Source organism: Coregonus lavaretus, assembly GCF_964263955.1.
Source record: "Coregonus lavaretus genome assembly, contig: HAP1_SCAFFOLD_1501, whole genome shotgun sequence".
In the NCBI taxonomy this organism is placed as follows: Eukaryota; Metazoa; Chordata; class Actinopteri; order Salmoniformes; family Salmonidae; genus Coregonus; species Coregonus lavaretus.
Genome location: NW_028157117.1, coordinates 75,001 through 89,672, shown reverse-complemented (window position 1 = coordinate 89,672; position 14,672 = coordinate 75,001). Strand labels below are relative to the sequence as shown.

The 14,672-nt window shown below is 41.8% G+C and overlaps 1 protein-coding gene and 1 pseudogene across 2 annotated transcripts in view; both read left to right on the top strand.

The window, feature by feature from the left end:
• Positions 1–238: 238 nt before the first annotated feature.
• Positions 239–14,672, top strand: part of LOC311125794 — a 29,416-nt pseudogene continuing 14,982 nt past the window's right edge. Inside the window, exon 1 of the transcript in view lies at positions 239–292. The product of the transcript in view is annotated as an uncharacterized misc_RNA (transcript). The remainder of the gene's footprint in view (positions 293–14,672) is intronic.
• The window catches only part of LOC311125795 (uncharacterized protein), a gene marked incomplete at both ends in the record, with an annotated part of 15,748 nt that continues 1,381 nt past the window's right edge, over positions 306–14,672 (top strand). Inside the window, 5 exons of the mRNA XM_084199828.1 lie at positions 306–323; positions 1,968–2,058; positions 2,163–2,246; positions 9,686–9,913; positions 10,009–10,151. Of these exons, the coding sequence (XP_084055954.1) occupies positions 306–323; positions 1,968–2,058; positions 2,163–2,246; positions 9,686–9,913; positions 10,009–10,151 (564 nt within the window). The remainder of the gene's footprint in view (positions 324–1,967; positions 2,059–2,162; positions 2,247–9,685; positions 9,914–10,008; positions 10,152–14,672) is intronic.

Sequence of the window (14,672 nt, the reverse complement as noted above, 5' to 3'; positions counted from 1 at the left end):
TGGCCAGTGTTGTGTTAATTTGACAGTTTCCCCTTCACTGTGGTTGACAGTTTATAAAATAGTGTCACTACAGTAAGTCACACAGACGCAGGACAGTGTAGGGAGAAGACACAGCTACAGATGTACATTAGAGTTGAGGTTAGAAGTAGAAGTTACTGTATTTAACCACAAGTGTGTTAAGATGTCAGAGGGAGTCTATGAAAACTCAGATGGATTTGAAGACGACGAGCCTGATGCAATGAAGAACACAGACATTGATGGCCAATTATATGCCAACGTAAGAGCCTTCAAGCCTAGTACAAGAGATGAAGTTGTTTCTTCAGGTAAGATCACACACACACACACACACACACACACGCACACACACATACACACACACACACATAAATTACACACACAATACATTCAACAGGTGAGTTAACCCTGTAGTATTATAATTTTACAGTGTATTTGGAAAGTGTTCAGACCCCTTGACTCTTTCCACATTTTGTTATGTTACAGAAAATGGATTAAATAATTGTTTTCCCTCATCAATCTACACACAATACCCCATAATGACAAAATGAAAACAGGTTTTTAGAAATGTTTGCAAATGTATTAAAAAATAAGTATTCAGACGCTTTGCTATTAGACTCGAAATTGAGCTCAGGTGTATCCTGTTTCCATTGATCTTCCTTGAGATGTTTCTACAACTTGATTGGAGTCCATTTGGTAAATTCAATTGATTGGACATGATTTGGAAAGGCACAAACCTGTCTATATAAGGTCCCACAGTTGGCAGTGCATGTCACAGCAAAAACCAAGCTATGAGGTCGAAGGAATTGTCCGTAGAGCTCCGAGATAGGATTGTGTTGAGGCACAAATCTGGGGAACGGTACAAAAAAATGTCTGCAGCATTGAATGGCCCCAAGAACACAGTGGCCTCCATCATTCTTAAATGGAACAAGTTTGGAACCCCCAAGATTCTTTCTAGAGCTGGCCGCCCGGCCAAACTGATAAATCGAGGGAAAAGGGCCTTGGTCAGGGAGGTGACCAAGAACCCGGTGGTCACTCTGACAGAGCTCCAGAGTTCCTATGTGGAGATGGGAGAATCTTATAGAAGGACAACCATCTCTGCAGCACTCCACCAATCAGGCCATTATGGTAGAGTGGCCAGACAGAAACCCCTCCTCAGTAAAAGGCACATAACAGCCTGCTTGGAGTTTGCCAAAAGGCACCTAAAGGACTCTCAGACCATGAGAAACAAGATTCTCTGGTCTGTTGAAACCAAGATTGAACTCTTTGGCCTGAATGCTAAGCGTCACGTCTGAAGGAAACCTGGCACCATCCCTACGGTGAAGCTGGTGGTGGCAGCATCATGCTGTGGGGATGTTTTACAGCGGCAGGGACTGGGAGACTAGTCAGGATCGAGGGAAAGATGAACGAAGCAAAGTACAGAGATATCCTTGATGAAAACCTGCTCCAGAGCGCTCAGGACCTCAGACTGGGGGAAAGGTTCACCTTCCAACAGGAGAACGACCCTAAGCACACAGCCAAGACAACACAGGAGTGGCTTTGGGACAAGTCTCTGAATGACCTTGAGTGGCCGAGCCAGAGCTCAGACTTGAACCCGATTGAACATCGCTGGAGAGACCTGAAAATAGCTGTGCAGTAACCGCTCCCTGCCACTGCCAAAGGTGCTTCAACAAAGTACTGAGTAAAGGGTCTGAATACTTATGTAAACAAAGTATTACAGTTTTTCTTATTTTTCTGTTTTTTTTTGCTTTGTCATTATGGGGTATTGTGGGTAGATTGATGAGGATATTTAATCCATTTCAGAATAAGGCTGTAATGTAACAAAATGTGGAAAAAGTGAAGGGGTCTGAATACTTTCAGAGTGCACTGTATTAGTTCCAATCCTGGATGATACAGTAAAACCCGTTACCAAAGTCCTTACTTTAATAATTTGTGATTCAGTTCATGTTCAGTGGTGGAAGAGACCCCCTGGAGTTGCTGCAGTGTGTCTGGGGCTGCTGTGTGTTCTCCTACTGGCTGGGATCATAGGCCTGTCTGTCTACTGTAAGTTTAGTATGTTGTCAATGAGACTTAAGTAGCTTACTTAATCATACTTAATCATCAATGGTGTGGTAGTTACATGTTTGATTAACTTTTCCCTTTTACAGATGGAGTTATTGGTCATCACGAATCAACAGAGAGAGACCAGCTACAGGCCAGTTACAACAACCTGACTGAAGAGAGAGACCAGTGTAGTGTATTAAGATTATGTCTTTGTTAAATGTTTTTCATGAAGAAATGGAATGTTGGTTATGTTAGTATCAAAAGGCAATGTTTAGTATAATGTCACATACAATAGACAGGAAGTGTGTTGTAAACTGGTGATTGGCCAGAAGAGGGAGCCCATCTTGTTGCATTGTTTATAAATAGGGGTACACGAAGAAGAGAGGGCAGAGCAGCCATTAGAATTGGAGGACACTGCTCTCCAGACCTCGCGAGTCTGTCACTCATGCTGAAGCTTGTGATCTGAATAAACCTTATGATCAACGTTCCGTATGAGCAGACTCCTTTTGTTCATCAGCAATAATTGCCACCACTCACTCGATACGACAAATGGCGAGCTTGCCAGGAGTGGTTTTGCAATCCTCCTCTGTTGCATTTGCAGTCGCCAAGCTAACTCAAGCTAACTTCGGTCTGGAGTCATGACCCAACCAGGGTGAGTGTTTCTCACAGCTAAGTTGTTGGTTTTGTTGCTGCTTGTGTACACTGGAGGAGTGTACCATTACGACCGTGCCTCAGGTGGTGTTTTTGCTGATGACTGGGGTCTGGCTAATCATTATACAAATTTTAAAAATAGCGCAAAAGTGGTTAGAGTTTAGGGATTGTTTATAGAGATGTGTTGCTTGAATAGTAAGTCAAGAACAGTCGGGGCCAAGATATGTATACAATTTTAGAGCATTGCAGGTTTAGATAAGCCCTCGTGACGAACGGGGCGACCGCAGGGTGGGCCAAAATCCTTGAAACGCGTTAGGAGTTTTCAGGTCAGTCTGGGACTGGAGGTGGTGGGACATTTTCTTGGGGATGGCTTGCTCATCTTCTGTCCGACGGGATATTTGCATGGGGGGGATCGCTCATTTAAATAGCCATACTCACGGCAGAATAAATTTAGGACAAACGAAACAATAATTAAAGACGCAATGCGGGTTTTGTTACAGGTTGTAGGCCGCAGTTGGCTAAAGGCTAATGCTAATGCTAAATGCTAAATGTGTGTTGTGTCACATTGTACCTAAAGCTAATGCTAAGGCTAATTGCTAAATGCTAATTGTGTTGCGTGCTACATGATAATCTTAACCTTAGAGGTCCACTGCGATGGATTCAAGCCTCTTAAACTTGTTTGTATGTGGGTGGAACTGGAAGTTCTACGCAAATGTGAGCTCTGTTATGTGTAATTGTGTGAGTATAACGTATAAAATAGTGAAGCTGTAGCGTAATGCTATCGTTCTATTGTATGGCAAGCATGGGATTAAAGGGGATGTGCGCATGCGCTTGATTTTACGGGGCTAAAACTACGACATGCGGTTGTGTGTTAAGACTACAATACGGCATTATGGGTAAAGGTCATAGGTCCCATCTGGGGGCTGCAGGGAGACGGAGAAATGGACACAGACAAAGAGGAGAGATTTTAACACGAGTATTCTAGTTTAAACTGCGGTTGGTTAAGGATGAAACTTGTTTTGTAACCTATTGAATTTATAAATTAAATATATGTTGGCGAAGTATAATGAATTGAATTAAATGACGGATTAAAATAAAATAGAAATGTTTTTGAGCGATCTATTTAGTTCTGAGTTTAGTCTTAGAGTGAATAATGTAGAACGAACGAATATTGAATGGTTGGAAATACTCAGTGATTGCATTAACTACTAAAAGCTGTTTCTGTGTCTTTGTCCCTTGTCATGAGAGACAGGAGAGAGGGGGAGCGAGGAGATACAGGAAGTGATCACGTGACGCGGCAGAGGATCAAGTCAAAAAAAAAAAAAGGTTTTGAGACTGTTACAAGATATGTGATGTTATGACAATTTTACATAGGCTTGGCAAATACTATTTCATTAAAAATTGCATTTTGGAAGCTCTGTGTATCACTGGGGTTTGATTACAGATGTGTTGGGAATCAAAGACTGACATTCTTCTGTAAATTTAAGATAATTAGGTGCTGATAGAGCAAGGGGTTTATGGGAATTGTAGTAATGATAGGGTTAGAGGCTTTGTTTTTGGGATTGCTTTGAAGTTGACTAACTTACATTTACTTGGGTGCATATTAAACAATGGAGTTTATGGTTACATTTACTTGCATTTGATGGGTTGTGGTAAGATAGCCAACACTAATTGATAAATTGGTGATATAGGAATAAAAAATTGGTTTTAAATTATTCATAATTTTTAATTGAGTTTTTAATTGGTTTTTTATTTTTAATTAAATGGTTTTTGAATAAGGCATTTAATTGAATTTTTTTATATTCATATTTTAGTTGATTTGATTTTTTTTGGGGGGGGGAATATATTAATAATTTAAGGGGGGAAGCCATAGGCTATACAGTCTAAAATAAGATAGTTCACAATAAAGGAATATAAAAGGGTTGATATAGGGGAAAAAATAGTAATTCTTTAACTAAAGTAGTGTTAGGAGAAACTAATGGCAGAAGTTAGTACACCTTTCTCACATACGGATTCAGCAAAAAGACACCCACCTTATGAGAAGGAAGCTTTCAGTGATCATCCAGGAGGGTGATTGTTGCATCAGAGATGAAGATGAACGAATAATAGATAGAGGACAAGCAGAAACGACGATAAAGAGGAATCCAAAACTCCAGAAGGAAGAAAAACCGAGATGTCTGGGAACTTAAAGAAGATGAGGATGATGAAGATGAGAGTGATTGAGAGAGGTCATGGGTGGATATGACTCTGTGATCAGAAGGAAGTTGGCAAGAGAGGAAAGAAGAATGATACTAGAGATTTGATCTCTGATGAAAGTTGAAGGAAGAAGGAGACAAGAGATTCGAGTTCTGATGAAGAAAGCGATGAAGATTTGGAGATTAAAGGTGCTTTATGTTCAAGAGGATTTTATCCTACAATGACTGGCAAAGAAGAAATAGAAGGAGATATAGACCGAGGCTTATCAGGCCTGGAGGAAGCGACGACTTTGGGAGAGGTAAGAGAGCTAGAGGAACAGCTCGAGACGCTGAAGATACAGAAGAGGAGAAACTGCTGAGAGGATCCCAAGAATTGGAGAAGAAGAAAGAACAGGACGAAGAAACTCTGAGAACTCAATCATACAACGGGTGGAGAAGAGAAGCTTTGGTTATGAAGAATCAGAGTGAACCAAATCAACAATCACTGTTACAGCTTCAACTGAACAATATTAAATGCAATTGTACCAGCCAAGGGGGGTACCAAATGTTCCATATCCATAGCCAGTTTCTGGACAGACACAGAATTGGAGAGGAAGAGGACGAGAAGGCTTAGAAGAAGGAGGAAGATTTCAGCTACACTTCCAGCAACTTTCAGAAGACTGTTATAATTGTGGACAGATTGGTTACTTTACCTGTGATGGAAATGCGCCAGGAGAAAACAGAGGAAGATAAAGGAGCAAGTGAAGATCACCTGTTAGTGCCTAGAAGATCCGGAAGGGGGGTATCAGCTGAGAGCATCGATTAGAGAAGAAGAGAAAATAGCTAACAATTGAAGTAAAAACAACCGACCATTAGAAGTGATGGTGAATAGTGGAAAAACTTATCTGTGTTCAGCCTAAAGAGGTTAAACATCTCACTAATTGATAACTAATTAGGATAGGGATTTGAGGTAGTAAAACAGTTAATTACTCTTAAGGTACTAATATTAGAAGATACTGTTATTGCAGTATTGGAAAGAGATGCATTGTTTATTCTGGGTTACATTCTTACACCAAGGGATTTCAGGCTAGGCTAAAAGGTGTTTAGACGTTTGCCAAGTCTGTGTGTAATGAGTCAGAAGCAGGTGGGGAACTTTCCCAATCACATATTCTAAAAATTTGGTGGTAAAGGGATGTGTGAATAAATCAGTGGAAAATGTTTTTAAAAGGTTAGGAGGGAAAAGATTACATTAAAATAAGTTAGGAGGACTAGGTTGAAGGAACTCTAAGACAGTAAGCTAAGTTTCAAAGTTAGTAGTAAGAGAGAGAGAGAACAGTAGTGAATGACACTTTAGAGTAGGAAGATCAAGGTAATTATAGGTGTATTTTGTGTAATCAAAAGTTTGAAAGTCAGGGATTATAGAGAGGACTGAGATTTGGGGAAAAAGTGACACTAGTGGTGATAGATGGAAGTACAAGCAAAGACAACTTTTTTCTTTGGGGAAAAACTAGGAGTAACTAAGGACATTAACACTTCAGTCTATTATAACAACAGTGAGAAGCAAGTTAACTCTTTCAACATTGATAGTTATTAAAGCCATAAATATATCGCATTTGATTATAAGGGAACCAATAGCTCCAGTGCCAATTTTAGGGTTAGGATGGGGACGTTTCTTCCATATGGAGAGATAATTATGGCGAATAAGTATTGTTATCAGGACCAGGAGTAGAAGCTGTTGCACCTAGTCAAAGGAGGTATAGTTTGGAAGAGGTTAGGAGTGACTGTTCACTTATTTGGCGTAATGTTACAGAGAAAGGTCAGGGAGAATATATGTATACTTATCTAGTGCAAGCATTAGAAGTTGTTCCGGTTAAGAATTATGGGTTAAAGGGCTATGTAATTCGTAAAGTGACGCTTATAATGGAAGATTTGAGGTCTGTTGACGTTTCCACAGTCATTGAGGGAGTTCAGGAGGAGTAGATTACAGTAGTCACTCCAACAGTAGATAATACACAGAGGATAATGGGAACTTTTGCACTAGAAGTAATTAGGGTTGATACAGCAATTAAGTCAACTACTTTAATGGTAACTTTGGAAGGGATTAATGATACGATGGCAATAAGCAAATGTAGGAAGTATGACACCGACAACAACTTTTCTGAAATTAAAGGGGGTAGCAAGACGAATAGGGTTAGAATAGGAGAACAGATAGTGGTAGAGAGAATATAGATTCATCATGGAGGACAGGATGAGGTCTTTGATTTTAATGACAGACAAGGAGAGGTATCTGCAGTACCGCTCGTTAGGGAAGAGAGAAACTAAAGGGAGTGGTTTGATTCTTCTGTTGTGAAGATTAGAGATAGATGGGCAGGTTCCAGCAGCTCATTCTGTAAGATCAGTGAGGAATCTTGAGGGTCCATGTCTGGTGAGAATTCCACCAACAAACATGTTAGCGACGGTCGTTTGACCTCTATCAAGTATGTGTCAATCTTATGCTTTGTCATGACTGTGGTATCAGCAGCAATAATCAGTAACAGATAGAATAATGTTGTTGTCAAAACATTTGTTTAAGCCTAGGGTTAGGTGTTATTAGGTTAAGTGAATTAACTTGGGTGCATTTGTTAGATGGAAAGTAAAATCAGGTAACAAGCAAACCCTGAAGCATTGGAGGTGTAACCATTGAGGGCTAAAAGTTGTTTGTTCTAATAAAACATATGAGGTAAGGGGTAGGTTTATGGGAATATCAGATTGTGATGATTATATGATGACTTTGGATAAGCATGAACATAAGGTTAGAGATGACAAATATGTTACTTTTTATGTACCAGGTAGTAAGAACAGCAGGACTTTGAGGGTTAAAAGATTAGCTTTTGCCTGACAAGGTGACTATGGGGATTTTAGAGATATTTTGAGGGTTTGTGGTGATAAAGCATATATATTCTTACATTATGGATGGATAGGATTTTGTTACATGTCAACGTTGAAGCTTCCATATGAGGTTTTTACCATTATAAGAGGGATAGCACCGGACACAGCTAAATCTAGGGTTAAAAGGGTGACATGGCGACATGTCATAGTCTTCAAGCCTATCATTGAAGGATGAATCTAAGGGAGAAGGGGGGATTTTTTCCATGGTATGGTGTAACATTTGGGAAGATCATATTGATAATATTAGTAGATACTTTGAGTCCAGATAGTTCAGATATTATCACTAGGGTTATATATGCATTATAAGGGATGCGTTTGGGAGATCTGAAAGGATTTGGTTGCAAGATCAATTAGGCCAGTAGGGGCAGTGATGGGTTACATTTAATGGCAGCTTTGATAACACTGTGTGATGTTTCTAATATGTTACTGACTTTTGAGAAAGCTATGATATTGAGATAGGTTGGAGAGTGATGCCTGGAGACAACACTCAGATGCCGGTGTTGACTGTTCCTGATCTGGATAAAGATGGACAAGTGGAACTGATGGATAAATATCATTTTTGATTATTTGATGATTTTTCAGATTTTTTTCTTCAATATTAGGGTGATGTTGGTATGATTTATGAATCAAAGGGGGGAATAGGTTTATGTGATTCATACATCATTTATATATCATTTCTATATTCTTAGTTGATATTGATGTTCAATTTGAAAGTGTTTGTTTTGGAAAAGATACTGTTTGGTTTCTTTTCTTTTCTTCCAGAAGCATTTGGGGGAACATATGGAGATTGAAATACTCAAACAAGGACAATATGAAGGGACAATATGAAACAATATGACTGGAGGAGATGAAACAAGGAGGGTGTGGCTGATTCCATCATCAACAAGTCCATTGGAAGAGGAGACTACGGGGAGATGAAGTGTAGTGGACTACATTCCAGTGTCTGCAATGAAATATAGACATGTGTAATACATAATTGTGTCATATTCTTAGGGATTAATTTTTGTAGAATGATGTTTGATGTTATTGAATACATGTGAGGATCTTAGATGTTTTTGTTTATTTCGTGAATGTTTAGGGACAGAGAGGCTAGGAAGGGAGAGTTTCACTGTACGGTCCAATGGGTTGACCAGCCTTACAGTGGATGTTTTTGGATAGGATTTTGTTTGCAGGGGCTTACATGTGTATTTAATTGCATCATAGTTTCAAATGCATTTGAATGGTTTATGAGTTATCTGGAGTACCGAAGGTGGTTGCCTGGGGCAGAGGGACCGTGAGAGAATTTTACTGTCTTGATTGATATGGATGGAAGGTTGCCGGACAGTTTTTCGCTCTTACACTCCATAGAGATTTGTTCATATTTCATAGTAATGTATTCACACTTCATAAACAGTTGTTCATATTTCAAAGAAGGGTATTTACACTCTGGAGGAGAATGTTTTTGGTTTAAGGTTAAAGATACTCAATAAGATAAATTGTTACTTGTCATAATCCTATTCTGTTTGGTTTCGAGACTTTTAGTTTTGTCTCGAAAGGGGGGAATATGTAGTGTATTAAGATTATGTCTTTGTTAAATGTTTTTCATGAAGAAATGGAATGTTGGTTATGTTAGTATCAAAAGGCAATGTTTAGTATAATGTCACATACAATAGACAGGAAGTGTGTTGTAAACTGGTGATTGGCCAGAAGAGGGAGCCCATCTTGTTGCATTGTTTATAAATAGGGGTACACGAAGAAGAGAGGGCAGAGCAGCCATTAGAATTGGAGGACACTGCTCTCCAGACCTCGTGAGTCTGTCACTCATGCTGAAGCTTGTGATCTGAATAAACCTTATGATCAACGTTCCTTATGAGCAGACTCCTTTTGTTCATCAGCAATAATTGCCACCACTCACTCGATACGACACCAGCTACAGACCAGTTACAACACCCTGACTGAAGAGAGAGACCAGCTACAGACCAGTTACAACACCCTGACTGAAGTGAGAGACCAGCTACAGACCAGTTACAACAACCTGACTGAGGAAAGAGACCAGCTACAGACCAGATACAACAACCTTACTGAAGAGAGAGACCAGCTACAGAACAGGATTATGTTCTATGGTGAGTACAGTTCATTCATTTCATTTAGTACATAGAAGAGGTATGTTATGTTTGTAGACTTTTTAATGCCTGCTGTTCTGTTGTGTTTATCTCAGAGAAACCTTGCCTAGCTGGATGGTGGAAGTTTGGCACCAGCTGTTATTATCTCTCCTCCACGATGAACACAGCTGGGGGCGGTCAGTGGCAGTGCAGAACAATGGGTGGAGAGTTGGTTATTATAACCAGCAGAGAAGAACAGGTAATAGATAGTACATTAGTAATACTATAATACTACTGTTTCTTTATTATCATCTACTCTGATTATTTATTTTATATTATTTAACCTTTATTTAACCAGGTAAGCCAGTTGAGAACAAGTTCTCATTTACAACTGCGACCTGGCCAAGATAAAGCAAAGCAGTGCGATAAAAACAACAACACAGAGTTACATATGGGGTAGAACAAAACATAAAGTCAAAAATACAACAGAAAATATATATACAGTGTGTGCAAATGTAGCAAGTTATGGAGGTAAGGCAATAAATAGGCTATAGTGCAAAATAATCACAATTAGTAGTAACACTGGAATGATAGATGTGCAAGAGATGATGTGCAAATAGAGATACTGGGGTGCAAATGAGCAAAATAAATAACAATATAGGGATGAGGTAGATGGGCGGGCTAATTTCAGATGGGCTGTGTACAGGTGCAGTGATCGGTAAGGTGCTCTGACAACTGATGCTTAAAGTTAGTGAGGGAGATAAGTGTCTCCAGCTTCAGAGATTTTTGGAATTTGTTCCAGTCATTGGCAGCAGAGAACTGGAAGGAATGGCGGCCAAAGGAGTTGTTGGCTTTGGGGATGACCAGTGAGATATACCTGCTGGAGCGCATACTACGGGTGGGTGGTGCTATGGTGACCAATGAGCTAAGATAAGGTTGGGATTTGCCTAGCAGTGATTTATAGATGGCCTGGAGCCAGTGGGTTTGGCGCCGAATATGTAGTGAGGACCAGCCAACAAGAGCGTACAGGTCACAGTGGTGGGTAGTATATGGGGCTTTGGAGACAAAACGGATGGCACTGTGATAGACTACATCCAATTTGCTGAGTAGAGTGTTGGAGGCTATTTTGTAAATGACATCGCCGAAGTCAAGGATCGGTAGGATAGTCAGTTTTACGAGGGCATGTTTGGAAGCATGAGTGAAGGAGGCTTTGTTGCGAAATAGGAAACCGATTCTAGATTTCACTTTGGATTGGAGATTCTTAATTTGAGTCTGGAAGGAGAGTTTACAGTCTAACCAGACACCTAGGTATTTGTAGTTGTCCACATACTCTAGGTCAGACCAGTTGAGAGTAGTGATTATAGTCGGGTGGGCGGGTGCCAGCAGCGTTCGATTGAAGAGCATGCATTTTGAAGAGCATGTGGTCCTCTGTAGCTCAGCTGGTAGAGCACGGTGCTTGTAACGCCAAGGTAGTGGGTTCGATCCCCGGGACCACACGTACACAAAAAAAATTATGCACGCATGACTGTAAGTCGCTTTGGATAAAAGCGTCTACTAAATGGCTTATTATTATTTAGTTTTACTAGTGTTTAAGAGCAGTTGGAGGCTACTGAAGGAGTGTTGTATGGCATTGAAGCTCGTTTGGAGGTTTGTTAACACAGTGTCCAATGAAGGGCCAGATGTATACAAAATGGTGTCGTCTGCGTAGAGGTGGATCTGAGAGTCACCAGCAGCAAGAGCGACATCATTGATATACACGGAGAAAAGAGTCGGCCCAAGATTTGAACCCTGTGGCACCCCCATAAAGACTGCCATAGGTCCAGACAACAGGCCCTCCGATTTGACACATTGAACTCTATCTGAGAAGTAGTTGGTGAACCAGGCGAGGCAGTCATTTGAGAAACCAAGGCTATTTAGTCTGCCAATAAGAATGCGGTGGTTGACAGAGTCGAAAGCCTTGGCCAGGTTGATGAAGACGGCTGCACAGTACTGTCTCTTATCGATCGCGGTTATAATATCGTTTAGGACCTTGAGCGTGGCTGAAGTGCACCCATGACCAGCTCGGAAACTGGATTGCATAGCGGAGAAGGTACGGTGGGATTCGAAATGGTCGGTGATCTGTTTGTTAACTTGGCTTTCAAAAACTTTCGAAAGGCAGGGCAGGCTGGATATAGGTCTGTAACAGTTTGGATCTAGAGTGTCACCCCCTTTGAAGAGGGGGATGACCGCGGCAGCTTTCCAATCTCTGGGGATCACAGACGTTATGAAAGAGAGGTTGAACAGGCTAGTAATAGGGGTTGCGACAATTTCGGCGGCTAGTTTTAGAAAGAAAGGGTCCAGATTGTCTAGCCCAGATGATTTGTAGGGGTCCAGATTTTGCAGCTCTTTCAGAACATCAGCTGTCTGGATTTGTGTGAAGGAGAAGCGGGGGGGGCATGGGCAAGTTGCAGCGGAGGGTGCAGAGCTGGTGGCCGGGGTAGTGGTAGCCAGGTGGAAAGCATGGCCAGCCGTAGCAAAATGCTTGTTGAAATTCTCGATTATTGTAGATTTATCGGTGGTGATAGTGTTTCCTAGCCTCAGTGCAGTGGGCAGCTGGGAGGAAGTGCTCTTATTCTCCATGGACTTTACAGTGTCCCAAAACTTTTTGGAGTTAGTGCTACAGGATGCAAATTTCTGTTTGAAAAAGTTAGCCTTTACTTTCCTAACTGCTTGTGTATATTGGTTCCAAACTTCCCTGAAAAGTTGCATATCGCGGGGGCTATTTGATGCTAATGCAGTACGCCACAGGATGTTTTTGTGCTGGTCAAGGGAAGTCAAGTCTGGGGAGAACCAGGGGCTATATCTGTTCTTAGTTCTGTATTTTTTGAATGGGGCATGTTTATTTAAGATTGAGAGGAAATTACTTTTAAAGAACAACCAGGCATCCTCTACTGACTGAATGAGATCTATTTCCATCCAGGATACCTGGGCCAGGTCAATTAGGAAGGCCTGCTCACTGAAGTGTTTTAGGGAGCGTTTGACAGTGATGAGGGGTGGTCGTTTGACCGCGGACCCGTTACGGACGCAGGCAATAAGGCAGTGATCGCTGAGATCCTGGTTGAAGACAGCGGAGGTGTATTTAGAGGGTAAGTTAGTCAGGATGATATCTATGGGGGTACCCATGTTTACGGATTTAGGGTTGTACCTGGTAGGTTCGTTGATAATTTGTGTGAGATTGAGGGCATCTAGTTTAGAATGTAGGATGGCCGGGGTGTTAAGCATTTCCCAATTTAGGTCACCAAGCAGTACGAACTCTGAGGATAGATGGGGGGCTATCAATTCACATATGGTGTCCAGGGCACAGCTGGGGTCTGAGGGGGGTCTGTAGCAAGCGGCAACAGTGAGAGACTTATTTCTGGAAAGGTGGATTTTTAGAAGTAGAAGCTCAAACTGTTTGGGCACAGACCTGGATAGTATGATAGAGCTCTGCAGGCTATCTCTACAGTAGATTGCAACTACACCCCCTTTGGCAGTTCTATCTAGACGGAAAATGTTATAGTTGGGGATGGAAATTTCAGAATTTTTGGTGGCCTTCCTAAGCCAGGATTCAGACACTGCTAGAACATCAGGGTTGGCGGAGTGTGCTAATGCAGTGAATAACTCAAACTTAGGGAGGATGCTTCTGATGCTAACATGCAAAAAACCAAGCCTTTTACAGTTACAGAAGTCAAGAAATGATAGCTCCTGGGGAGTAGGAGTGATACTGGGGGCTGCAGGGCCTAGGTTAACCTCTACATCACCAGAGGAACAGAGGAGGACTAGAATAAGGATACGGCTAAAGGCTTTAAGAACTGGTCTTCTAGTGCGTTGGGTACAGAGAATAAAGGGGGCAGATTTCCGGGCGTTGTAGAAAAGATTCAGGGCATTATGTACAGAAAAGGATATGGAAGGATATGAGTACAGTTGAGGTAAACCTAAGCGCTGGGTAACAATGAAAGAGATAGCATCACTGGAGGCACCGATTGAGCCGGTCTCTGCGTGTATGGGGGGTGGAACAAAGGAACTATTTGAGGCAGTTTGAGAGGGACTTGGGGTTCTACAGTGAAATTGTATAATAAGAACTAACCCAAACAGCAATAGGCAAGGCATATTGACATGGGAGAGAGGCATAAAGCAATCACCGGTGTTATTAGAGAGAGCTAAGACAACAACTGGTAATAGCGATAAAGTTTGGGCTGAGGCTAAACAGAATAAACAGGACAGGGTATCGTGTAAAGGAACAGTCCAGCAGGCATCAGCTGTGCAGCTGAGTGATCATAAGGTCCAGTGAACAGCAATATGTGAGTCCGAGAGCAGTTCAAATTGGTGCTTCAGCACAGCTAGCAGGAAGCACAGTTGTAGTTTGCGTGTGCTAGCGGGCCGGGGCTAGCAGATGGATCTTCGTGGTCGTCGCAACGGGAAGCCTGTTGAAACCACATCAGACGATTTCGTCGGCAAACCAGTCGTGTTGGATCGGCGGGGCTCAGTGTCAACACTAGGAGGTCCCGTCCGGTTGACAGAGAGGTAGATAGCCGGGAGATGGGCCTGAGGCTAGCTCAAGGCTAACTGGTGCTTGCTATGGGGCAATGGTAATTAGCCAACAACAGGTTGCAGCTAGCTGGTTGCGATGATCCGGCGCTAGGGTCCAGTGATTCCGGCAGAAAGTCCGATATGCTCTGGGTCGATAGCACGCTGTGCAGACTGGCCGACGAATTGTCCAGGCTAGAGCTAGAGCTGGCTTGTGGATAGTGTAGGCCACGGA